Source organism: Xenopus laevis, chromosome 3S (assembly GCF_017654675.1).
Source record: "Xenopus laevis strain J_2021 chromosome 3S, Xenopus_laevis_v10.1, whole genome shotgun sequence".
NCBI lineage: Eukaryota > Metazoa > Chordata > Amphibia > Anura > Pipidae > Xenopus > Xenopus laevis.
In genome coordinates this window covers 8,459,886-8,474,580 of record NC_054376.1, presented here as the reverse complement: position 1 = coordinate 8,474,580, position 14,695 = coordinate 8,459,886, and the positions used below count along the sequence as shown (strand labels likewise).

The following is a 14,695-nucleotide window of genomic DNA, read 5'->3' as shown; positions in this document are numbered from 1 at the left end:
TATAGATTGTATATATAATACATTTATACAGTATATATATATATATATATATATATATATATATATATATATATATATATATATATATATATATATATACAGTTTATATATGCCCAGTTTAAAAGGAATCATTAACTGTCCACTAAAATTAAATTTATTTTCAAAAATGATTATCAAATTATAATTTAATTTTACTTTAATTCCAGTGGTGCAATGGATGAAGCACCCAATAATGGTCAATGTTCTAGACTGAGCTCACACACATGCTTAATGCATATAATGGTGAATAGAAAAAAAACACAAAACTTAACCTTTCTAAATTTACTTGAAATTAGTGATGAGCAAATTTTTCTGCCAGCCATGGATTTGCGGCATAATTCCGCATTTCGCCATGTGCAAATGTTTTGGAGAAACTGCGACAAAAATTTGTCACAGAAAAAAGAATGACCATAAAAAAAACTTTAATAGATTATGATAAAATAGTTGTCATAAGAAAAAAATGGCCATTGACTTTAATGCATTTGGAGTGAGAAAAATTGTTGGGCGTAAAAACTTTTGGCCACCCAATGCGTTTCATAAATTTTTCCCCATTTTCCAAATGTTTCTGTGAATCAAAACAGGACAGATTCGCCCATAACTAGTAAAAATATAAAATACCAATACCCAGCCTGTAGGCTGTATGGAGTAAGAATGTGTAGCTATTACTCTTTATCTGTCATTAGTGATGGGCGAATTTGGGGCATTTTGCTTTGCTGAAAAATTTGTGAAACGGTTCTGGCGTCTCGTTTTTGACGCCAGCGTTTGTTTTTTGATGCCGGCATCCAAAGAAACAAACGAAAATTTTTGAATTTTCGTTGGCGAATTTTCACGTCAGTTTTGCCAATTTATTCGCCGGCGGCAAATCAAGGGAATTCACCGTGAATTCACACCTTGCGAATAAATTTACCCATCACTATCTGTCATTTTCCTAGACCTAGGGCAGAAGTGCATCATTTAATGCTCATCCACAGAATACTTCAGTCCAGCTGCACACTGTATCTCATGTTGGATGTGCAGAGTACAAAAATAGTGGATACAGGCTAGCCATTTCCATAATGCTTACCATAGGACAAATGGTTTATTACAGAGCCCCATTGCAGCATATGAATATCATTAGTGATGGGCAAATTTGTGCCGTTTCGGTTCGCCGGAAAATTAGCAAATTTCCCGTGAAATTCGCGAAACAGCGAAAAATTCACGAAACGGCGACTTGATTCTGGCGCTGGCAAAATTTTTCGGCGAATTTTCTCAGGCGTTTTGCGAATTTATTCGCTGGCAGCGAATCGCGCAAATTCGCTGCGAATTCGCGCCTGGCGAATAAATTCGCCCATCACTAAATATCATGGCACCCTAACTTGCATGTCTGAATGATGCACACGTTAATGGAGGAGTAGGGTTGAGAGGGGGGAGACCTAGGTGTTCACACAAGCAAACACAACATACAGAATGTAGTGAAAAATGAACATTCGAACATGTATGTCAGCACTGGCTTGGACCCATCCTCGATATGAAGCATGCACAAAAAAGTAATTTTGGAGAACACAGACTGGATGAAATTGGAGTGTAGAAGACTGTGCATCAAGGCTTTTTCTATAATTTTCCATAAAGGTCCAAAAATAAACCTAAATGTAGCTAAAGGAAGAACTGAAAATTTTAATTACAGAATAAAGATGTATGGTGGGGTTTTCCCAAAAATCAAAAAAACAAACAAAAGTATGTTAAAAGTATAAAGTTATTTATTAGGACAAAAAAGTGGCCTAACACGTTTCGTGCCTGTGGGGCACTTACTTAAAGGCTCACCCATGTGACTTGATTATTTCTTCTAATCCTTGTATATTTACCATACAAAAAATCATTTGCGTATCAGATACTGGATATAAGCTTTAGCGTTTGTGTTTGGTAGCTCTCCAAGGCAACACAATAAACAAGAAAATGCCTGGGAAAGACTAATCCTCTTATGAACTGAAGGAAGAATTCAATTAATTAAGACAAGATGTTAACGACAGTCTTACAATTAGTAGGTGTTTGGTTTCTTACTACAAGAACACAGGTTTGTTATCTCACATTGCTTCATTCATATCAGTCCCTGACCCAGTGGAGCTTACAATCTAAGGTCTATATCACATTCCCACTATGGCCAATTGTATAAGGAGCCAGTTAACCTGCTTGTATGTTTTTGAGGTGTGGGAAGACACTGCAGTACTCAGAGGTATGCACCTTATAATGCCAAGGGAAATAAATGTAAATGATAAAATTTGCTCTTGAAATCAGAGCATCGTATTTGCCATCTCCATTAAAGCTTTGTGGGGTGTTTACCCAGCATGCTAAGAGATCATTTCAGGGACCAAATGATTGTACATGTAAAGAATGCCACATTCGCTGTTCCTTTCTGGATGGCATATGGGGGTCCAAAGGCTGAATGGACCATGTTTTCCACCCATAATGCAACTGGCCCTGGTTAGATACCACTGGTAGGCCTTAATGGAGCACAAAGAGTCTTATCCCTCTATATATTTCCTTGTAACCCTATTATATTTTCTTCTTATGTTTTCAATAAAAACCTTATTCAGAAACCAACAAGAAGGAGCTCCAGAATCCTGAAGGTTAAATATGTTACTGGAGTATGGCCAGCAAGATTTGGGTAACCTACAAGGTCAGTTCAAAATAACCAGGTCCTGAATGGGCAGCCAACATTGCTAGGGCAATATTTTTAAAACTGGGAAACGGCGGAAGGCCCCATGGTTGGAAAAATTGTGGACTCTAGAAAGAATATTGCAAAATAGCTTTCACTTTATGGGCTCAGTAGGCCTTTGTAAATGTCTGTGCTGAAGTGTGCCTGAACTGCTTCTTCAAGGCTCTTTCTGCCACTGTCTGGATTAAGAGACATGCAAGCTGCAGCCTCCTGATCCCTAGAGATGGAGGGGGAGCTTCCCTTCTCTGCCTGCAATTGGAACTTTTTTGCCAAAAATCTCTTTCCTGTTATCCTCAGTGTTTGTTGACATTTCCTACCAAGCACTGAGTCACAATTTACACAAGCCAGATTTGCAGCTATATAAACTGTCCATTGATTGGTGCTGTCATAGGAAATGTTATGTTAAGATTATTTGTGGGTGTCCAAGACACTCTTTTTTTTTTCATTTGCTGTAGCTTGTTTTCCAGCTACAGGAGATAATTATTGTTCTGAAATACATGAGGGAATTAAGCTGTGACCTACAGCACAGACACTTGCTTTTGTTTGCTCCCAGTTTAGTAATCCCTAGCAACCAATCAATAGTTCATTTTAACTGCTCTATTGCATTTCTGAATACTGGACCTGGAGCTAAACACACAACAACAAAATGTAAAGTGCCATGTTATTTACCCACACTGCAGCTTTATTTTCCAAAATTCAAGTGTAATTGTATCTATACAGTGCCGGGTCAAGCCGACGGGGCGCCCTAGGTGGCCCAGCCAGCCATCGCGCTCCCCTCCGTATTTGTATGCATGCGCCTGAACGCATGCGCAGAATGCCAAAGGGGAGGGAGTTAGGAGAGAGTCGGAGGGGAGGAGAGAGCGCTGGAGGGGAGGGAGGCAGGGAAGCAGGAGAACACGCCTGAGGGGAGGGCAGGGAGGGGAGGGAGGCAGAGAGAGCAACAAACATGGACTAGGGGTAGGCAAAAGACTACTATTCTACTAAGCAGATGTAACGTCAGCCCTGGATCAAGATAATGAGCAGGTAGGCAATTGAGTTGGTGGTGAGTTGGTGAGGGGTGGGAGAAGAAGGGGTTAAGTAGGAAGGAAGGGATGATGGCCATGGGCTTGCCTTGGACACCATCGATTTTGACCTGACCAGGAATATTTGTACATCATTTGGTTCTATGCAGTTTTGGATTATGAGAGAAAAAAATTACAAGAAATGATGCAAAGTTTGCCCTGGTGTAGGAAACCTGATTTAAACAGGTGACTTATAAATGCTATCTGCTGACTGGTTGCTAAAGGCAATTATACCAATAAAAACTGTTGCACCCCTCTGTCAATAAATTAAATCCATAAGACGTGGAATTCTTATTTAAGATCATATCTTTTTATACATAGAAATAAGATTTACATTCCAAAACACAGACCTACTTCAAATAATTTACAATGTTGTACAAGGGGGAAAAATACACCTATAAAACCCATACATTTAAGAGTGAAACTCAATTAAAATACAAGAGCTAATGGCAACAATTTCTTGCAGATGTATTCTATACAAAGAATCTGAAGAAACAAAAGGATTTATTTAGTTATGGTTTGGTCTTTTTAACCCTAGGCCTCAACTGTACTATTTCATGAAAGATCACTTCAGAAGCAAAAATGAAGGGGGTTGGGGAAGGGTGAAAGAACCTTTTATTTGTTCTGGATATGAACTTTAGAAAATTTATAAAGCAAAGAAAAATGGACACAACACTCCTACCTACAACAAAGTTTAACCTGCCTACAGCTAAAAGGCACAAATTGGTCTTTATTTACAAGCTACAAGGGTACTTGTAAGTCAATGAACAGAGAAGCTCCTTGGTCTAGTAATACAGTTTGTCTTTCTTTTCATCAAAACAACAACCCAAATTAAAAGGCCATGCTTGGGAAACAGATGTGTCAAACCTGGTTGCTTTACTTAGAAATAAACATTGTGTGGGGAACTGACACAATGATACTTCCAATGATGTCCGGTTCAAAGGATGCATCTAATAATGATCACTAGCTCCATGAATATTCAGCAAATTTTGCAGCATGATAAATTGCTTTGTTCCTCAAAAAGATTGAAATTTGTACAAATTGTGCATAATATTTGGATAACTGGAAAGTCAGACATCCTTTAAATCTGTTTGTTTATTTCTCGACCAAAATGAAACCCTGGAATAATTTAAGAGTTTGTTATTAAAAATGAATTACAAATACAGCTAACCCATGGCTCATTCAAGAAATGGAATTATTTCAATGAGGGCAGTAGGAAGCAATTTCCGCAAGCCAATGCCATATTTTGAGTGAGAGGACGTGTAATGGTTCCATAAAACTCTCCCATTGTACTGCCTAGTTCTCCAAGGTAGGTGGTCAATATTTAAAAGAGATTTGGGGGGGTTAACAAAGTTTTTTCAACCATCTGATGGTTACCTAACATATAGTTGGAGGCCTGCAGCTACTGAAATGCTTTAACTCTTAAAGGCAGAGACACATGGGAAGATTCCTGTCAGCTAGAAATTGCCAGTGGGATGGCACTTGGAAAGCTTCATTTTCCAAAGTCTCCCAAAGTTTCAGAAAACAAATCGATTTGAGTGCCATCCTGCCGGCGATTTAGATTCTAGCCGGCGAGAAGGCATTTAAGGAACATTAGTTGCCCGAAGAATAACCAGGCCAGTAAATCTCCCTGAATCTTAACCCGTCCCCTTACCCAAATAATGTATTGGAGAGTGGTGAAATTTGAACCCTAGCAATATTTATGTGAAACAAAACTTCTACTGACTATAACAAATTGAATTGCTCTCCCCAGCAGTCCACCAACATTAAGGTCACCTAAGCACCATTGTTAACATCCTCTTCGAGATCACAGAAATGAATAGAAGAACATCATACAGGTATGGGTCCTGTTATCCAGAATGCTCAGGACCTGGGGCTTTCCGGATAACGGATAATTTAAGATCACTAGAAAATCATGTAAACATTAAATTAACCCAATAGGCTGGTTCTGCTTCCAGTCCATTATATCATAGTTTGGATTAAGTGAAAGTTACTGTTTTATTATTACAGAGAAAAAGGAAATTGGATTATTGGATAAAATCGGGTCTGCGGGAGATGGCTTTTACATAATATGGATCTTTTTGTATAATGGGTTTGCGGATAACAGATCCCAGATCCCTGTACTTTATTCTGGGGTAAGACAAAAGAAATGAAACATACAATAATAAGATACAAATCACCTTGGCACATACTAATTTCCGAGCACTGAGACTGTTGATGAAGTGTCCCTTGTGGCTCAAAATGCACCAGCGAGTTATTATACAAAATATCTTTGCCCCTTCTTTGTTGAGCTCAAATAAAATATATTATTTACACATATTATTTACTTCTATGTAATGCAGCTTGACAAATTTTTAGTAAACCCTCCAAAGGAGCACAGTGACCATAAAGTGACCACTGCAACAGCATATTCCATACTACATAATTCACCAGCATCCACATATGTAAACTTATATAAATTGTGTTTTAAGATAACCAAATAATCCACAACATCTCTTAATAATCAGTCCACTCAATATTCTTGCCAGGAGCATAATCATATATGCCCAGGAACCACCATTATTTACACCTTAGAGCAGGGATGATGGGAACAAAATACTGCAGAATGTGTGCTGGCTAGGGGCAGAGCCTTTTTTTTCTTCAAGCCCCCCTGCAACTTCAGGGTCTGCTGCTTCTACAGCAGGGCCCCCCAACCTTTTTTTACCTGTGAGCTAAATTCAAATGTACAAATAAATTGGAGAGCAACACAAGCATGCAAAAAGCTCCTGGGTGCCAAATAAGGACTGTGATTGGCATTGGTAGCCACTATGTGGACTGGCAACCTACAGGAGACTCTATTTGTCAATACACAGGGTTTTATGCAACTAAAACTTGCCTTCAAGCCTGGAATTCAAATTATATGCACCTGATTTGATGCCACTGCGAGCAATATCCAAGGGGTTAGAGGGCAACATGTTGCTCATGAGCCACTGGTTGGGGATCAATGCTCTACAGTTATACCACTAATTCTAGTTATAGTAGCTAGAGGGCTAGCTACTACTTGAATGGTATCAAGTTTGCTAAACCTGCAATTGGGTAGTGTAGAGGATCACTCAGGGGCAGATTTATCAAAGGTCGAGGTGAAGTTTCGAATTGAAAAACTTTGAATTTCGAGCTATTTTTTGTGTACTTTGACTAGGGAATAGTCCAACTTCGATTCGAATTTGAAAAAACTTAAAAATTCGAAGGTACTGTCTCTTTAAAACTTCAACTTCGGCCATTCGCCACCTAAAAGCTGCCGAAGTGCTGTTTTAGCCTATGGGGGACCTCCTAGAACCTGTATGGAGGCAATTGGGGGAGTTTGGGAGAGCAAAGGTCGAAGTTAAAAAACTTTGATGCGAAGTACGATTGAAGTACGATCATGCGATTCGAAGTAGGCCGAATTCGGCCCACTTCGACCCCAAAAAAACTTCCACCTCCATTCTATTGGTCTTTTTAAATTCGAAGTTCGAAGTTTTTTTAACTTCAACTTTCGACCTTTGATAAATATGCCCCTCAGTGTATGGCCACCTTCATAAACAGCTAATCCTCAAGTGCAGCTAATGTTCCCAGACTATTTTCTATTTTGACTGGTCCAAAAGGATAAAACATTAAGGCTTGGCTCATCAGAAAAAGATCTTCTTGATAAAAGGCTCATTAATATGGATGGATTTATAAAAATGTTGGTTATGATTGGCTCACGTGGTCAAATGCCTGATGACTTTGCAACTTAGTCCTATAAAGGTATGATAATAGAAATTCATATTTTTGGTACTTTTAGAGATGAAACAATACAGTTATTTTTCCAACCTTCACACATACAGATACAGGCTGAATATCACTTTTTAGGAGGGCGTGCAGTTTGTATTTTTAGCATCTCAAATCTTTGGTCTCCAGACAAATAATGTGGATGTTGAGAAGCAACAAAGACAGCTTTTATTTTGTTATGGTAGCAAATTTCATGAGGGAATATGAAAGACATTTTCCATTTCATTCTTTAACAATGTTCCCTTTGGGCATCAATGTTAAATCTAATTTCTACATCACAATGTCATTGCTTCCACTTGGAGCCACTGTTATAAATTAAAGCACCAGTTACAGGCTAGAGTTTGTCGCCACCTGTGTTTCCATCTTTGTAATACTGCATAGTGGAGTTAAGTATAATATTTTCTTCATTTTTTTGATGCAAAACATATTCTTTTTAGGATACATTGGTTCATGAAAAAAACCCAACTTCAAATCTGAAAACTTGAATATTTATTATTTATGGAAATGCAAAAAAAAAAACTTGAAAACTCAATAACTCATATAAAATCTGGCAAATTGTATTTTCATAATTCAAGCAATTTTTGTAACTCGAGTTTTCAAGGTTAATTTGAAATTAGACTAATTGAAAGTAAAGGCTAGAATGTAATTTCACTGTGTTCAAGTTGAGTTTTTTCTTATGAATAAGCACACAATCAAGACACTTTGAGTTTTTTTGAATTAGAAAGAAACTCCAAAATTTGGGATTAGGATAAATCTGCCACCCCGTGTTTTCAAATTCTCCCATCTTTTTTCTAGATTTGCTTGTATAGCAAATTATTAAACATTTTTACAAATCAGCTAATCTTTGGATTTATGACTTTCAGGTGGACATTTGTAGAAAAAAAACACTTACTTCTTCTTCTTCCAATCCTGTAAGGTCCCAGAAGTAACTCAGTTTCATCTGTAAACGTTTCCAGTACTCAAGGAACAAGGTTGCTACAATTAAGAATTGATAAAACATTTTAAGTTAAGCTTCAAATAATTCAAATAGTTAAATATAACTTTTTACACTTTTACATTTTTCATGTTATACAGAAGTGCCAAGAAGTGCTTTAAATGGGAACTGTATATACTCAAATAAACAGACATTTATCTATATATATTGCAAGGTTATTATGTGATTTACTGGTGTTAAAGAACATGTAAACCTTTCACAGCACTTCCTCAAACACTGGTTAAAGACACGCAAGCCAACCATAAATCTGTCCCACTGCAACCCCAATTCAACAAGTCTACTGACCAAAAATGTAATTGTAGATGCAAGAGAATTCACCAAAAAGAATGTTATGTCAGCCATCTTGCTCTTATCTTACATACAGAGATGATAGTGTTATTTTTGGCTTCATGATATTACACTGGAATGAAACATGGGGAGGAATGACAAGCCTGTTCAATGCTAGGAAACGGCTCTTAAAGGATAAGTAAACCTTTAAAATAAGTAAATATAAAACTGACGAGGTTGCTATTCTAAGCAATTTTGTAATTTACATTCATTATTTATTTTCTTTCTCTTTCAAGATATTATGGGATACATGTGCTGTTAATATGAATGGATTTTGTTCCAACAGCTCCACCTGCTGGTCAGTTTCTGATCAGTCTGACCACCAAGTAGTCAAGGAAGTTGTCAGGCGAAAGAAAGAGGCTGCTCTGATGTTCTTCTGCTTAGGAAAACAATTAGAGACCTTTCTCAAATCTTTCCTAAGCAGAAGAACATCAGAGCAGCCTCTTTCTTTCTCCTGAATAAAAAAAATAAAAATATCTTTGAATAAAAAATAAATAAATAATGAATGTAAATGACAAAAGTGCTTAGAATAACACCTTCATCAATTTTACATTCACTTATTTTAAAGGTTTACTTATCCTTTAATGCTTGAAACAACTGTTGTTCAGCTGTACAGTGCAGCAAGATCTGGTGCCCCTTTCAGTGCTTATTCTCAGTGTCTATTCCTTCACTTTGAGTGAAGGAATAGAGGAAAAAAAGTTCGAATTTCGAATGGTCGAATATGGCTACTTCGACCATTGAATGGGCTACTTCGATCTTCGACTACGACCTTCGACTTCGAATCGAACGATTCAAACTAAAAATCGTTCGACTATTCGACCATTCGAAAGTCGAAGTACTGTCTCTTTAAAAAATTCTTCGACCCCCTAGTTCGCCACCTAAAACCTACCGAGGCCAATGTTAGCTTATGGGGAAGGTCCCTATAGGCTTCCTAACAATTTCCTGATCGAAGGAATATCCTTCAATCAATGGATTAAAATCCTTCGAATCATTCGATCGAACGTTTATTCCTTCGATCGTTTGATTCTTCGACTGTCGAATATCGAGGGTTAATTAACCCTCGATATTCGACCCTAGGTAAATGTGCCCCTATGTGTAGTGATGGGAGAATATCTTCTGCTTTGCTTCCCCGAAAAATTGTCGAATTTCCAGCGAAATTCGCAAAACAGCGAAAAATTCACGATACTCGAATTTTGACGCCCACGTCAAAATGGGCGTCCAATAGTGTTGACGCGTGCCAGTTTTGGCACAAGCGACTTTTTCCGAAATCTTTTTGACGGTGGCAAATATTTTGCCAACTAATTTTCGTGGGAGTTTCACGAATGTATTCGCCAGTGGCGAAACATGGAAATTCACCACAAATTCGAGCCTGCCAACTATTCTGCCATCACTTTTTATAATAACTATGCCTGATTGTGTTTATGTCCTGTAATACACTGCGTAAATTTGTGGTGCTATAAAAATACAGTACGTTAGGATCTAGTCCTGGTTTGCTACCTCAGAAAAGTCAAGGTTGTACCATTGATGATAAAATTCTTCCCCAATCCTCCAATGTAGGCAGGACAATCTTTATTGTATGTGCAAACTTATTCTCCAGTGGGAGTCTTACCTACTAGTGCTAAATAAGTGTACTTTAAAGGGAAAGTGTTATGGATGGGACATATCTCCAGTACAATGTAAAGGGGCTGAAATAATTTCACAAAACACCCCCTTTGCACCATATTTCTGATAAAAAAATGAATTATAATTACAAAAATCTTCCTCAGCGAGAGTGCTGTAGTCATCTTGCTCTTATCTTACTTATACTATTACTGTGTTATTTTTGGTTTCTGTATTACAGTATAATCAAATACTGGATTAGGAGGGAGGACATAATGCAAATCACTAGTTTGTGATAGAAAAACTATGGTTAAAGTTTCCAGCTCCAGTTGCCTGAGAAAAGAACATGGAACCCGATTTACGCAAATCGTCTGGGATTCTCATCGGAGGATTGTTCTGTCTTTGCAGAACAATCTGTGGGCCCTAGAGAGCTGGTGAAATATTTTATTGAGGAAAATTTCTTGAAGAATACAACCCTGATGTTGCTGGACTTCAGCTCCCAGATCATGGAAGGGTTTATGTCAATTTCAGCATCTCCAGTACTGACCATATGAAATAAAAAGTACAAGTTGGGGTTTCACAGGACAAAGGATTCTTTTTAGAGGATCTTCAAGAATGTAGCCTCTAGTTGCTGTGCTACCTCTTGCACTATGCTTTATAATGTGTCCATAGTAGGCTCTACAATGTAGTCCACCAACATTTATATAACCTACAATTGAGCAACAATGTTGGCATGAAATCACAACACAATAGGATCGGCACAGTTGTTGTCATTCTATGTTTCAGTGTGTCTTTGATAAAGAGGAGAAGATATCTACAAAGATATCACTTTGGGTAATATGAGCATGGAGCTATTATCAATGTTTCCTTAATAGGCTTTCTGCTCCTTCAATGAACAAGAACTCACTGTTGCCAAAAAACATTCGATATTCAAAACCAGTACCATTAAATGAAGCCGGATCAGTGGAGCATGCACCTTACACTGTTTTGCCATTGAAACATAAAAGTAATTAATAATGCATGACAGTCTCCCAACACTACCTTATTTTTCAAAAGGTAATCTAGTGTTTACTATGTAGGGGTAAGACAAGCTGCAACACATTTTTTGAAGGACAAAGGAGCTGACAGTCACTATGTTAAATACAAGAGCAGTATTCTGCTTCAGGAAAGGAAAGACGGTATATTGTCATAAAAGTGCAATATTTAAAAAAACAGGCAGTTGTTATCTAATTTGTTTTAGCTCTGGCACAAAGTATATGTAGAATAATTGGAGGTGGCATAAACCTTCAATAGATCTCTCCCACGACATTCTCCAACTCTCTTAAAGGATAAGTAAACCTTTAAAATAGGTAAGGACCACCAAGTAGTCAAGGAAGTTGTCAGGAGAAAGAACGAAGCTGCTCTGATGTTCTTCTGCTTAGGAAAGATTTGAGAAAGGTTTCTAATTATTTTCACATTCTCCAACTCTCTTAAAGGATAAGTAAACCTTTAAAATAGGTGAATGTAAAATTGATGAGAGTGCTATTCTAAGCCCTTTTGTCATTTACATTCATTATTTATTTTCTTTTGATTCCAAGATATTAAGGGATACATGTGCTGTTAATATGAATGAATTTCGTTCCAACAGCGACACCTACTGGTCAGTTTCTGACCAGTCTAACCCCCAAGTAGTCAAGGAAGTTGTCAGGAGAAAGAACGAAGCTGCTCTGATGTTCTTCTGCTTAGGAAAGATTTGAGAAAGGTTTCTAATTATTTTCCTAAGCAGAAGAACATCAGAGCAGCCTCTTTCATTCTCCTGACAACTTCCTTGACTACTTGGTGGTCAGACTGGTCAGAAACTGACCAGCAGGTGGCCTTGTTGGAACAAAATTCATTCAGATTAACAGCACATGTATCCCTTAATATCTTGGAATAAAAAGAAAATAAATAATGAATGTAAATTAGAAAATTACTTAGAATAGCACTCTCATCAATTTTACATTCACTTATTTTACTTATCCTTTAAGTAAGCCGACCATTGTTAATTGGATGACACAACCATATTAGCCATCTTCTTTCATTTTTGTTCTTATCTAACATAGAGACATTACGGTGATCAAAGCTGTGAAAACACACCAGTAGAGTGATTGCCCAAAACCACCTGTGTCACTTGCCATTGACTTAAATGGCAGCCTTTGGGGGTTTTTATGAGCTGACATCTGCCAGTACGAGGAGTCAACATTTTGGGTAAACCATGAAAAACAAAAATGCTCTTCAGCAATCTCAAATTATTATCTTAACCCCCATGCAGTCACGCTGCAATGTACTTTGTATTTTATCTTCAAGTGATTATTCAGCTTACCCCAGAGAGCCATGAACACGGAGAAGAAGACTGTTGCAGGGTTATCGAACAGGTGACTCGCACGCGCTGTAGAACAAGCACTGCTCAGTTTCCAGTAGTCGCATGCCTTGTCACACAGTGGGCACATTATGAAGGCTTGTTGCTGGTCACACATTTCCTGACTAAAATACACAGGAATAAAAAGCACAGATCTATAACATAGTGTTATATTGAGGTCAGAATTTACATTATAGTTTTATTTTAATTTGGTATTTGTATTTTGGAGTTGACTGTGAATGGATTTTTATTTTATTTTCTGGCAGCACAGGTATCCCTATTCAATAGACCAACTGTATTTTGTGTTATTTATTAAGGATAATTGCGATTTAGCTAGACTTAACACCAAGCAGGCCATTGTTTGAAAGCACCAAACGCTTGCTGAAGGCAGTAGTTTCAGAATTTTTTAAATTTATTAAACCCTGAGGGTGTTAAAAGTCCTAAAAAAGTACTCCAACTCAGACCTGCCGAGTTCATGTAGTTGTCAATGGGAGAAGTCCATGAAGATATCCTGATCTGGGTTTTGTGCAATAATCCAACATTTTCGAGCGTCAAACCCGAAAAATTCGCATGATTTAAATTTTTACTTTAACTATTTTATCGAGTTTTTTCCTGCACAGGAAATTTTTGCAAAAATGTATTGATAAACAAGTGCAGATTTGGTCGGAGTAGTTTTCAGAAAATCGTCAGATATTTTAAAATTTTGATAAATAACCCCCATATACTATACATAAGACATTTTTGGTTTTTTTTACAGTTTTATTAATAAATGATGTAAAAATAAAATTATTGTATGTGCAATGAAATAAAACTGGAAAACGTTTTTATTTGGGCAATTCACTGCTTTCTATATTTCAATTTAGGAATATAATAATCATAAAGACTTACCTGGGAATGTCCTCATCAATAGTTGCGCAACCATAGAGAAAAACTATAATCCCAACTAGGGAGGCAGGAATCAGTAGCCATGTATACAGACCCAGCCACGCAAAATACAGTCCAATTTTTTCCCCAAAATATTTTCTGTTGGGAAAAAGGACACAAAAAAAAAAGAGTGCTTCAATATTGAGAACCAAGAGATGAAGAAGTGTATAAACGGTTCAAAAGGTGCCTGTTAATGCAAATAAACAATTAATATTGCTCTTCCAGCCACCATTTACAATTCAATTTACAATGGAATTTGCAAATCCATTTTTTAAATAACTTGAATATAATTGAAAATTTTCGTTATGAAATTTTTTTTTACGTTGGACACGCCTTTTTAATTCTACTTATGTATTATATTTATCAATTTCATTGAATAATACACAAATGGATTATAGTGATTCAGTGGAAAGAGAAAAAGAGAACTGTCAAATGTCCATTAAATGAGATGATCCAAACAAAGTATAGAATGACAAGTTCTGGGCGGGCTATAAAGTCTTAAACGTCCTATCTTTCAATGGTTGTGTATCATGATACATGATCAAGAGTGGTAGGGAAACATCTCAAGTTGTCTGTCATCAGAAATGTACTAGTGCCTCTTTCCATTTCGGATCTTATCTCCTAGGCTTGAAACATTGGATACAATTTCCCAGACAGATGTTATTGTTTCCTTGCCAGCTTCCCAAATGATTAACCATGCAAATCAGTTTGGTGACTTTCCCAGCTAGGTTTGCAATGTTTGCATCTGTTAAAAGGACCTTTCAAACTCACAGTGAAAAAAGCATATCTTTGTCTATGAACTTTCTTTTTATTGCAATATCCCTGTATTGTGGAGGTCTAAAATGATATAAACTTGTTCTGTTTTTTCCGTTGTCTAAAGTTAAATCCACTACTTT

The 14,695-nt window shown here is 37.1% G+C and overlaps 1 protein-coding gene across 1 annotated transcript in view; it reads right to left on the bottom strand.

Annotated features, from left to right (window-relative positions):
* Positions 1–14,695, bottom strand: part of ano2.S (anoctamin 2, calcium activated chloride channel S homeolog) — a 176,382-nt gene that overhangs the window by 97,437 nt on the left and 64,250 nt on the right. The window contains exons 11-13 of the mRNA XM_041587979.1: positions 13,764–13,898; positions 12,840–13,000; positions 8,471–8,553 (exon numbers count right to left, since the gene is read on the bottom strand). Coding sequence (XP_041443913.1) covers positions 8,471–8,553; positions 12,840–13,000; positions 13,764–13,898 — 379 coding nt within the window. The remainder of the gene's footprint in view (positions 1–8,470; positions 8,554–12,839; positions 13,001–13,763; positions 13,899–14,695) is intronic.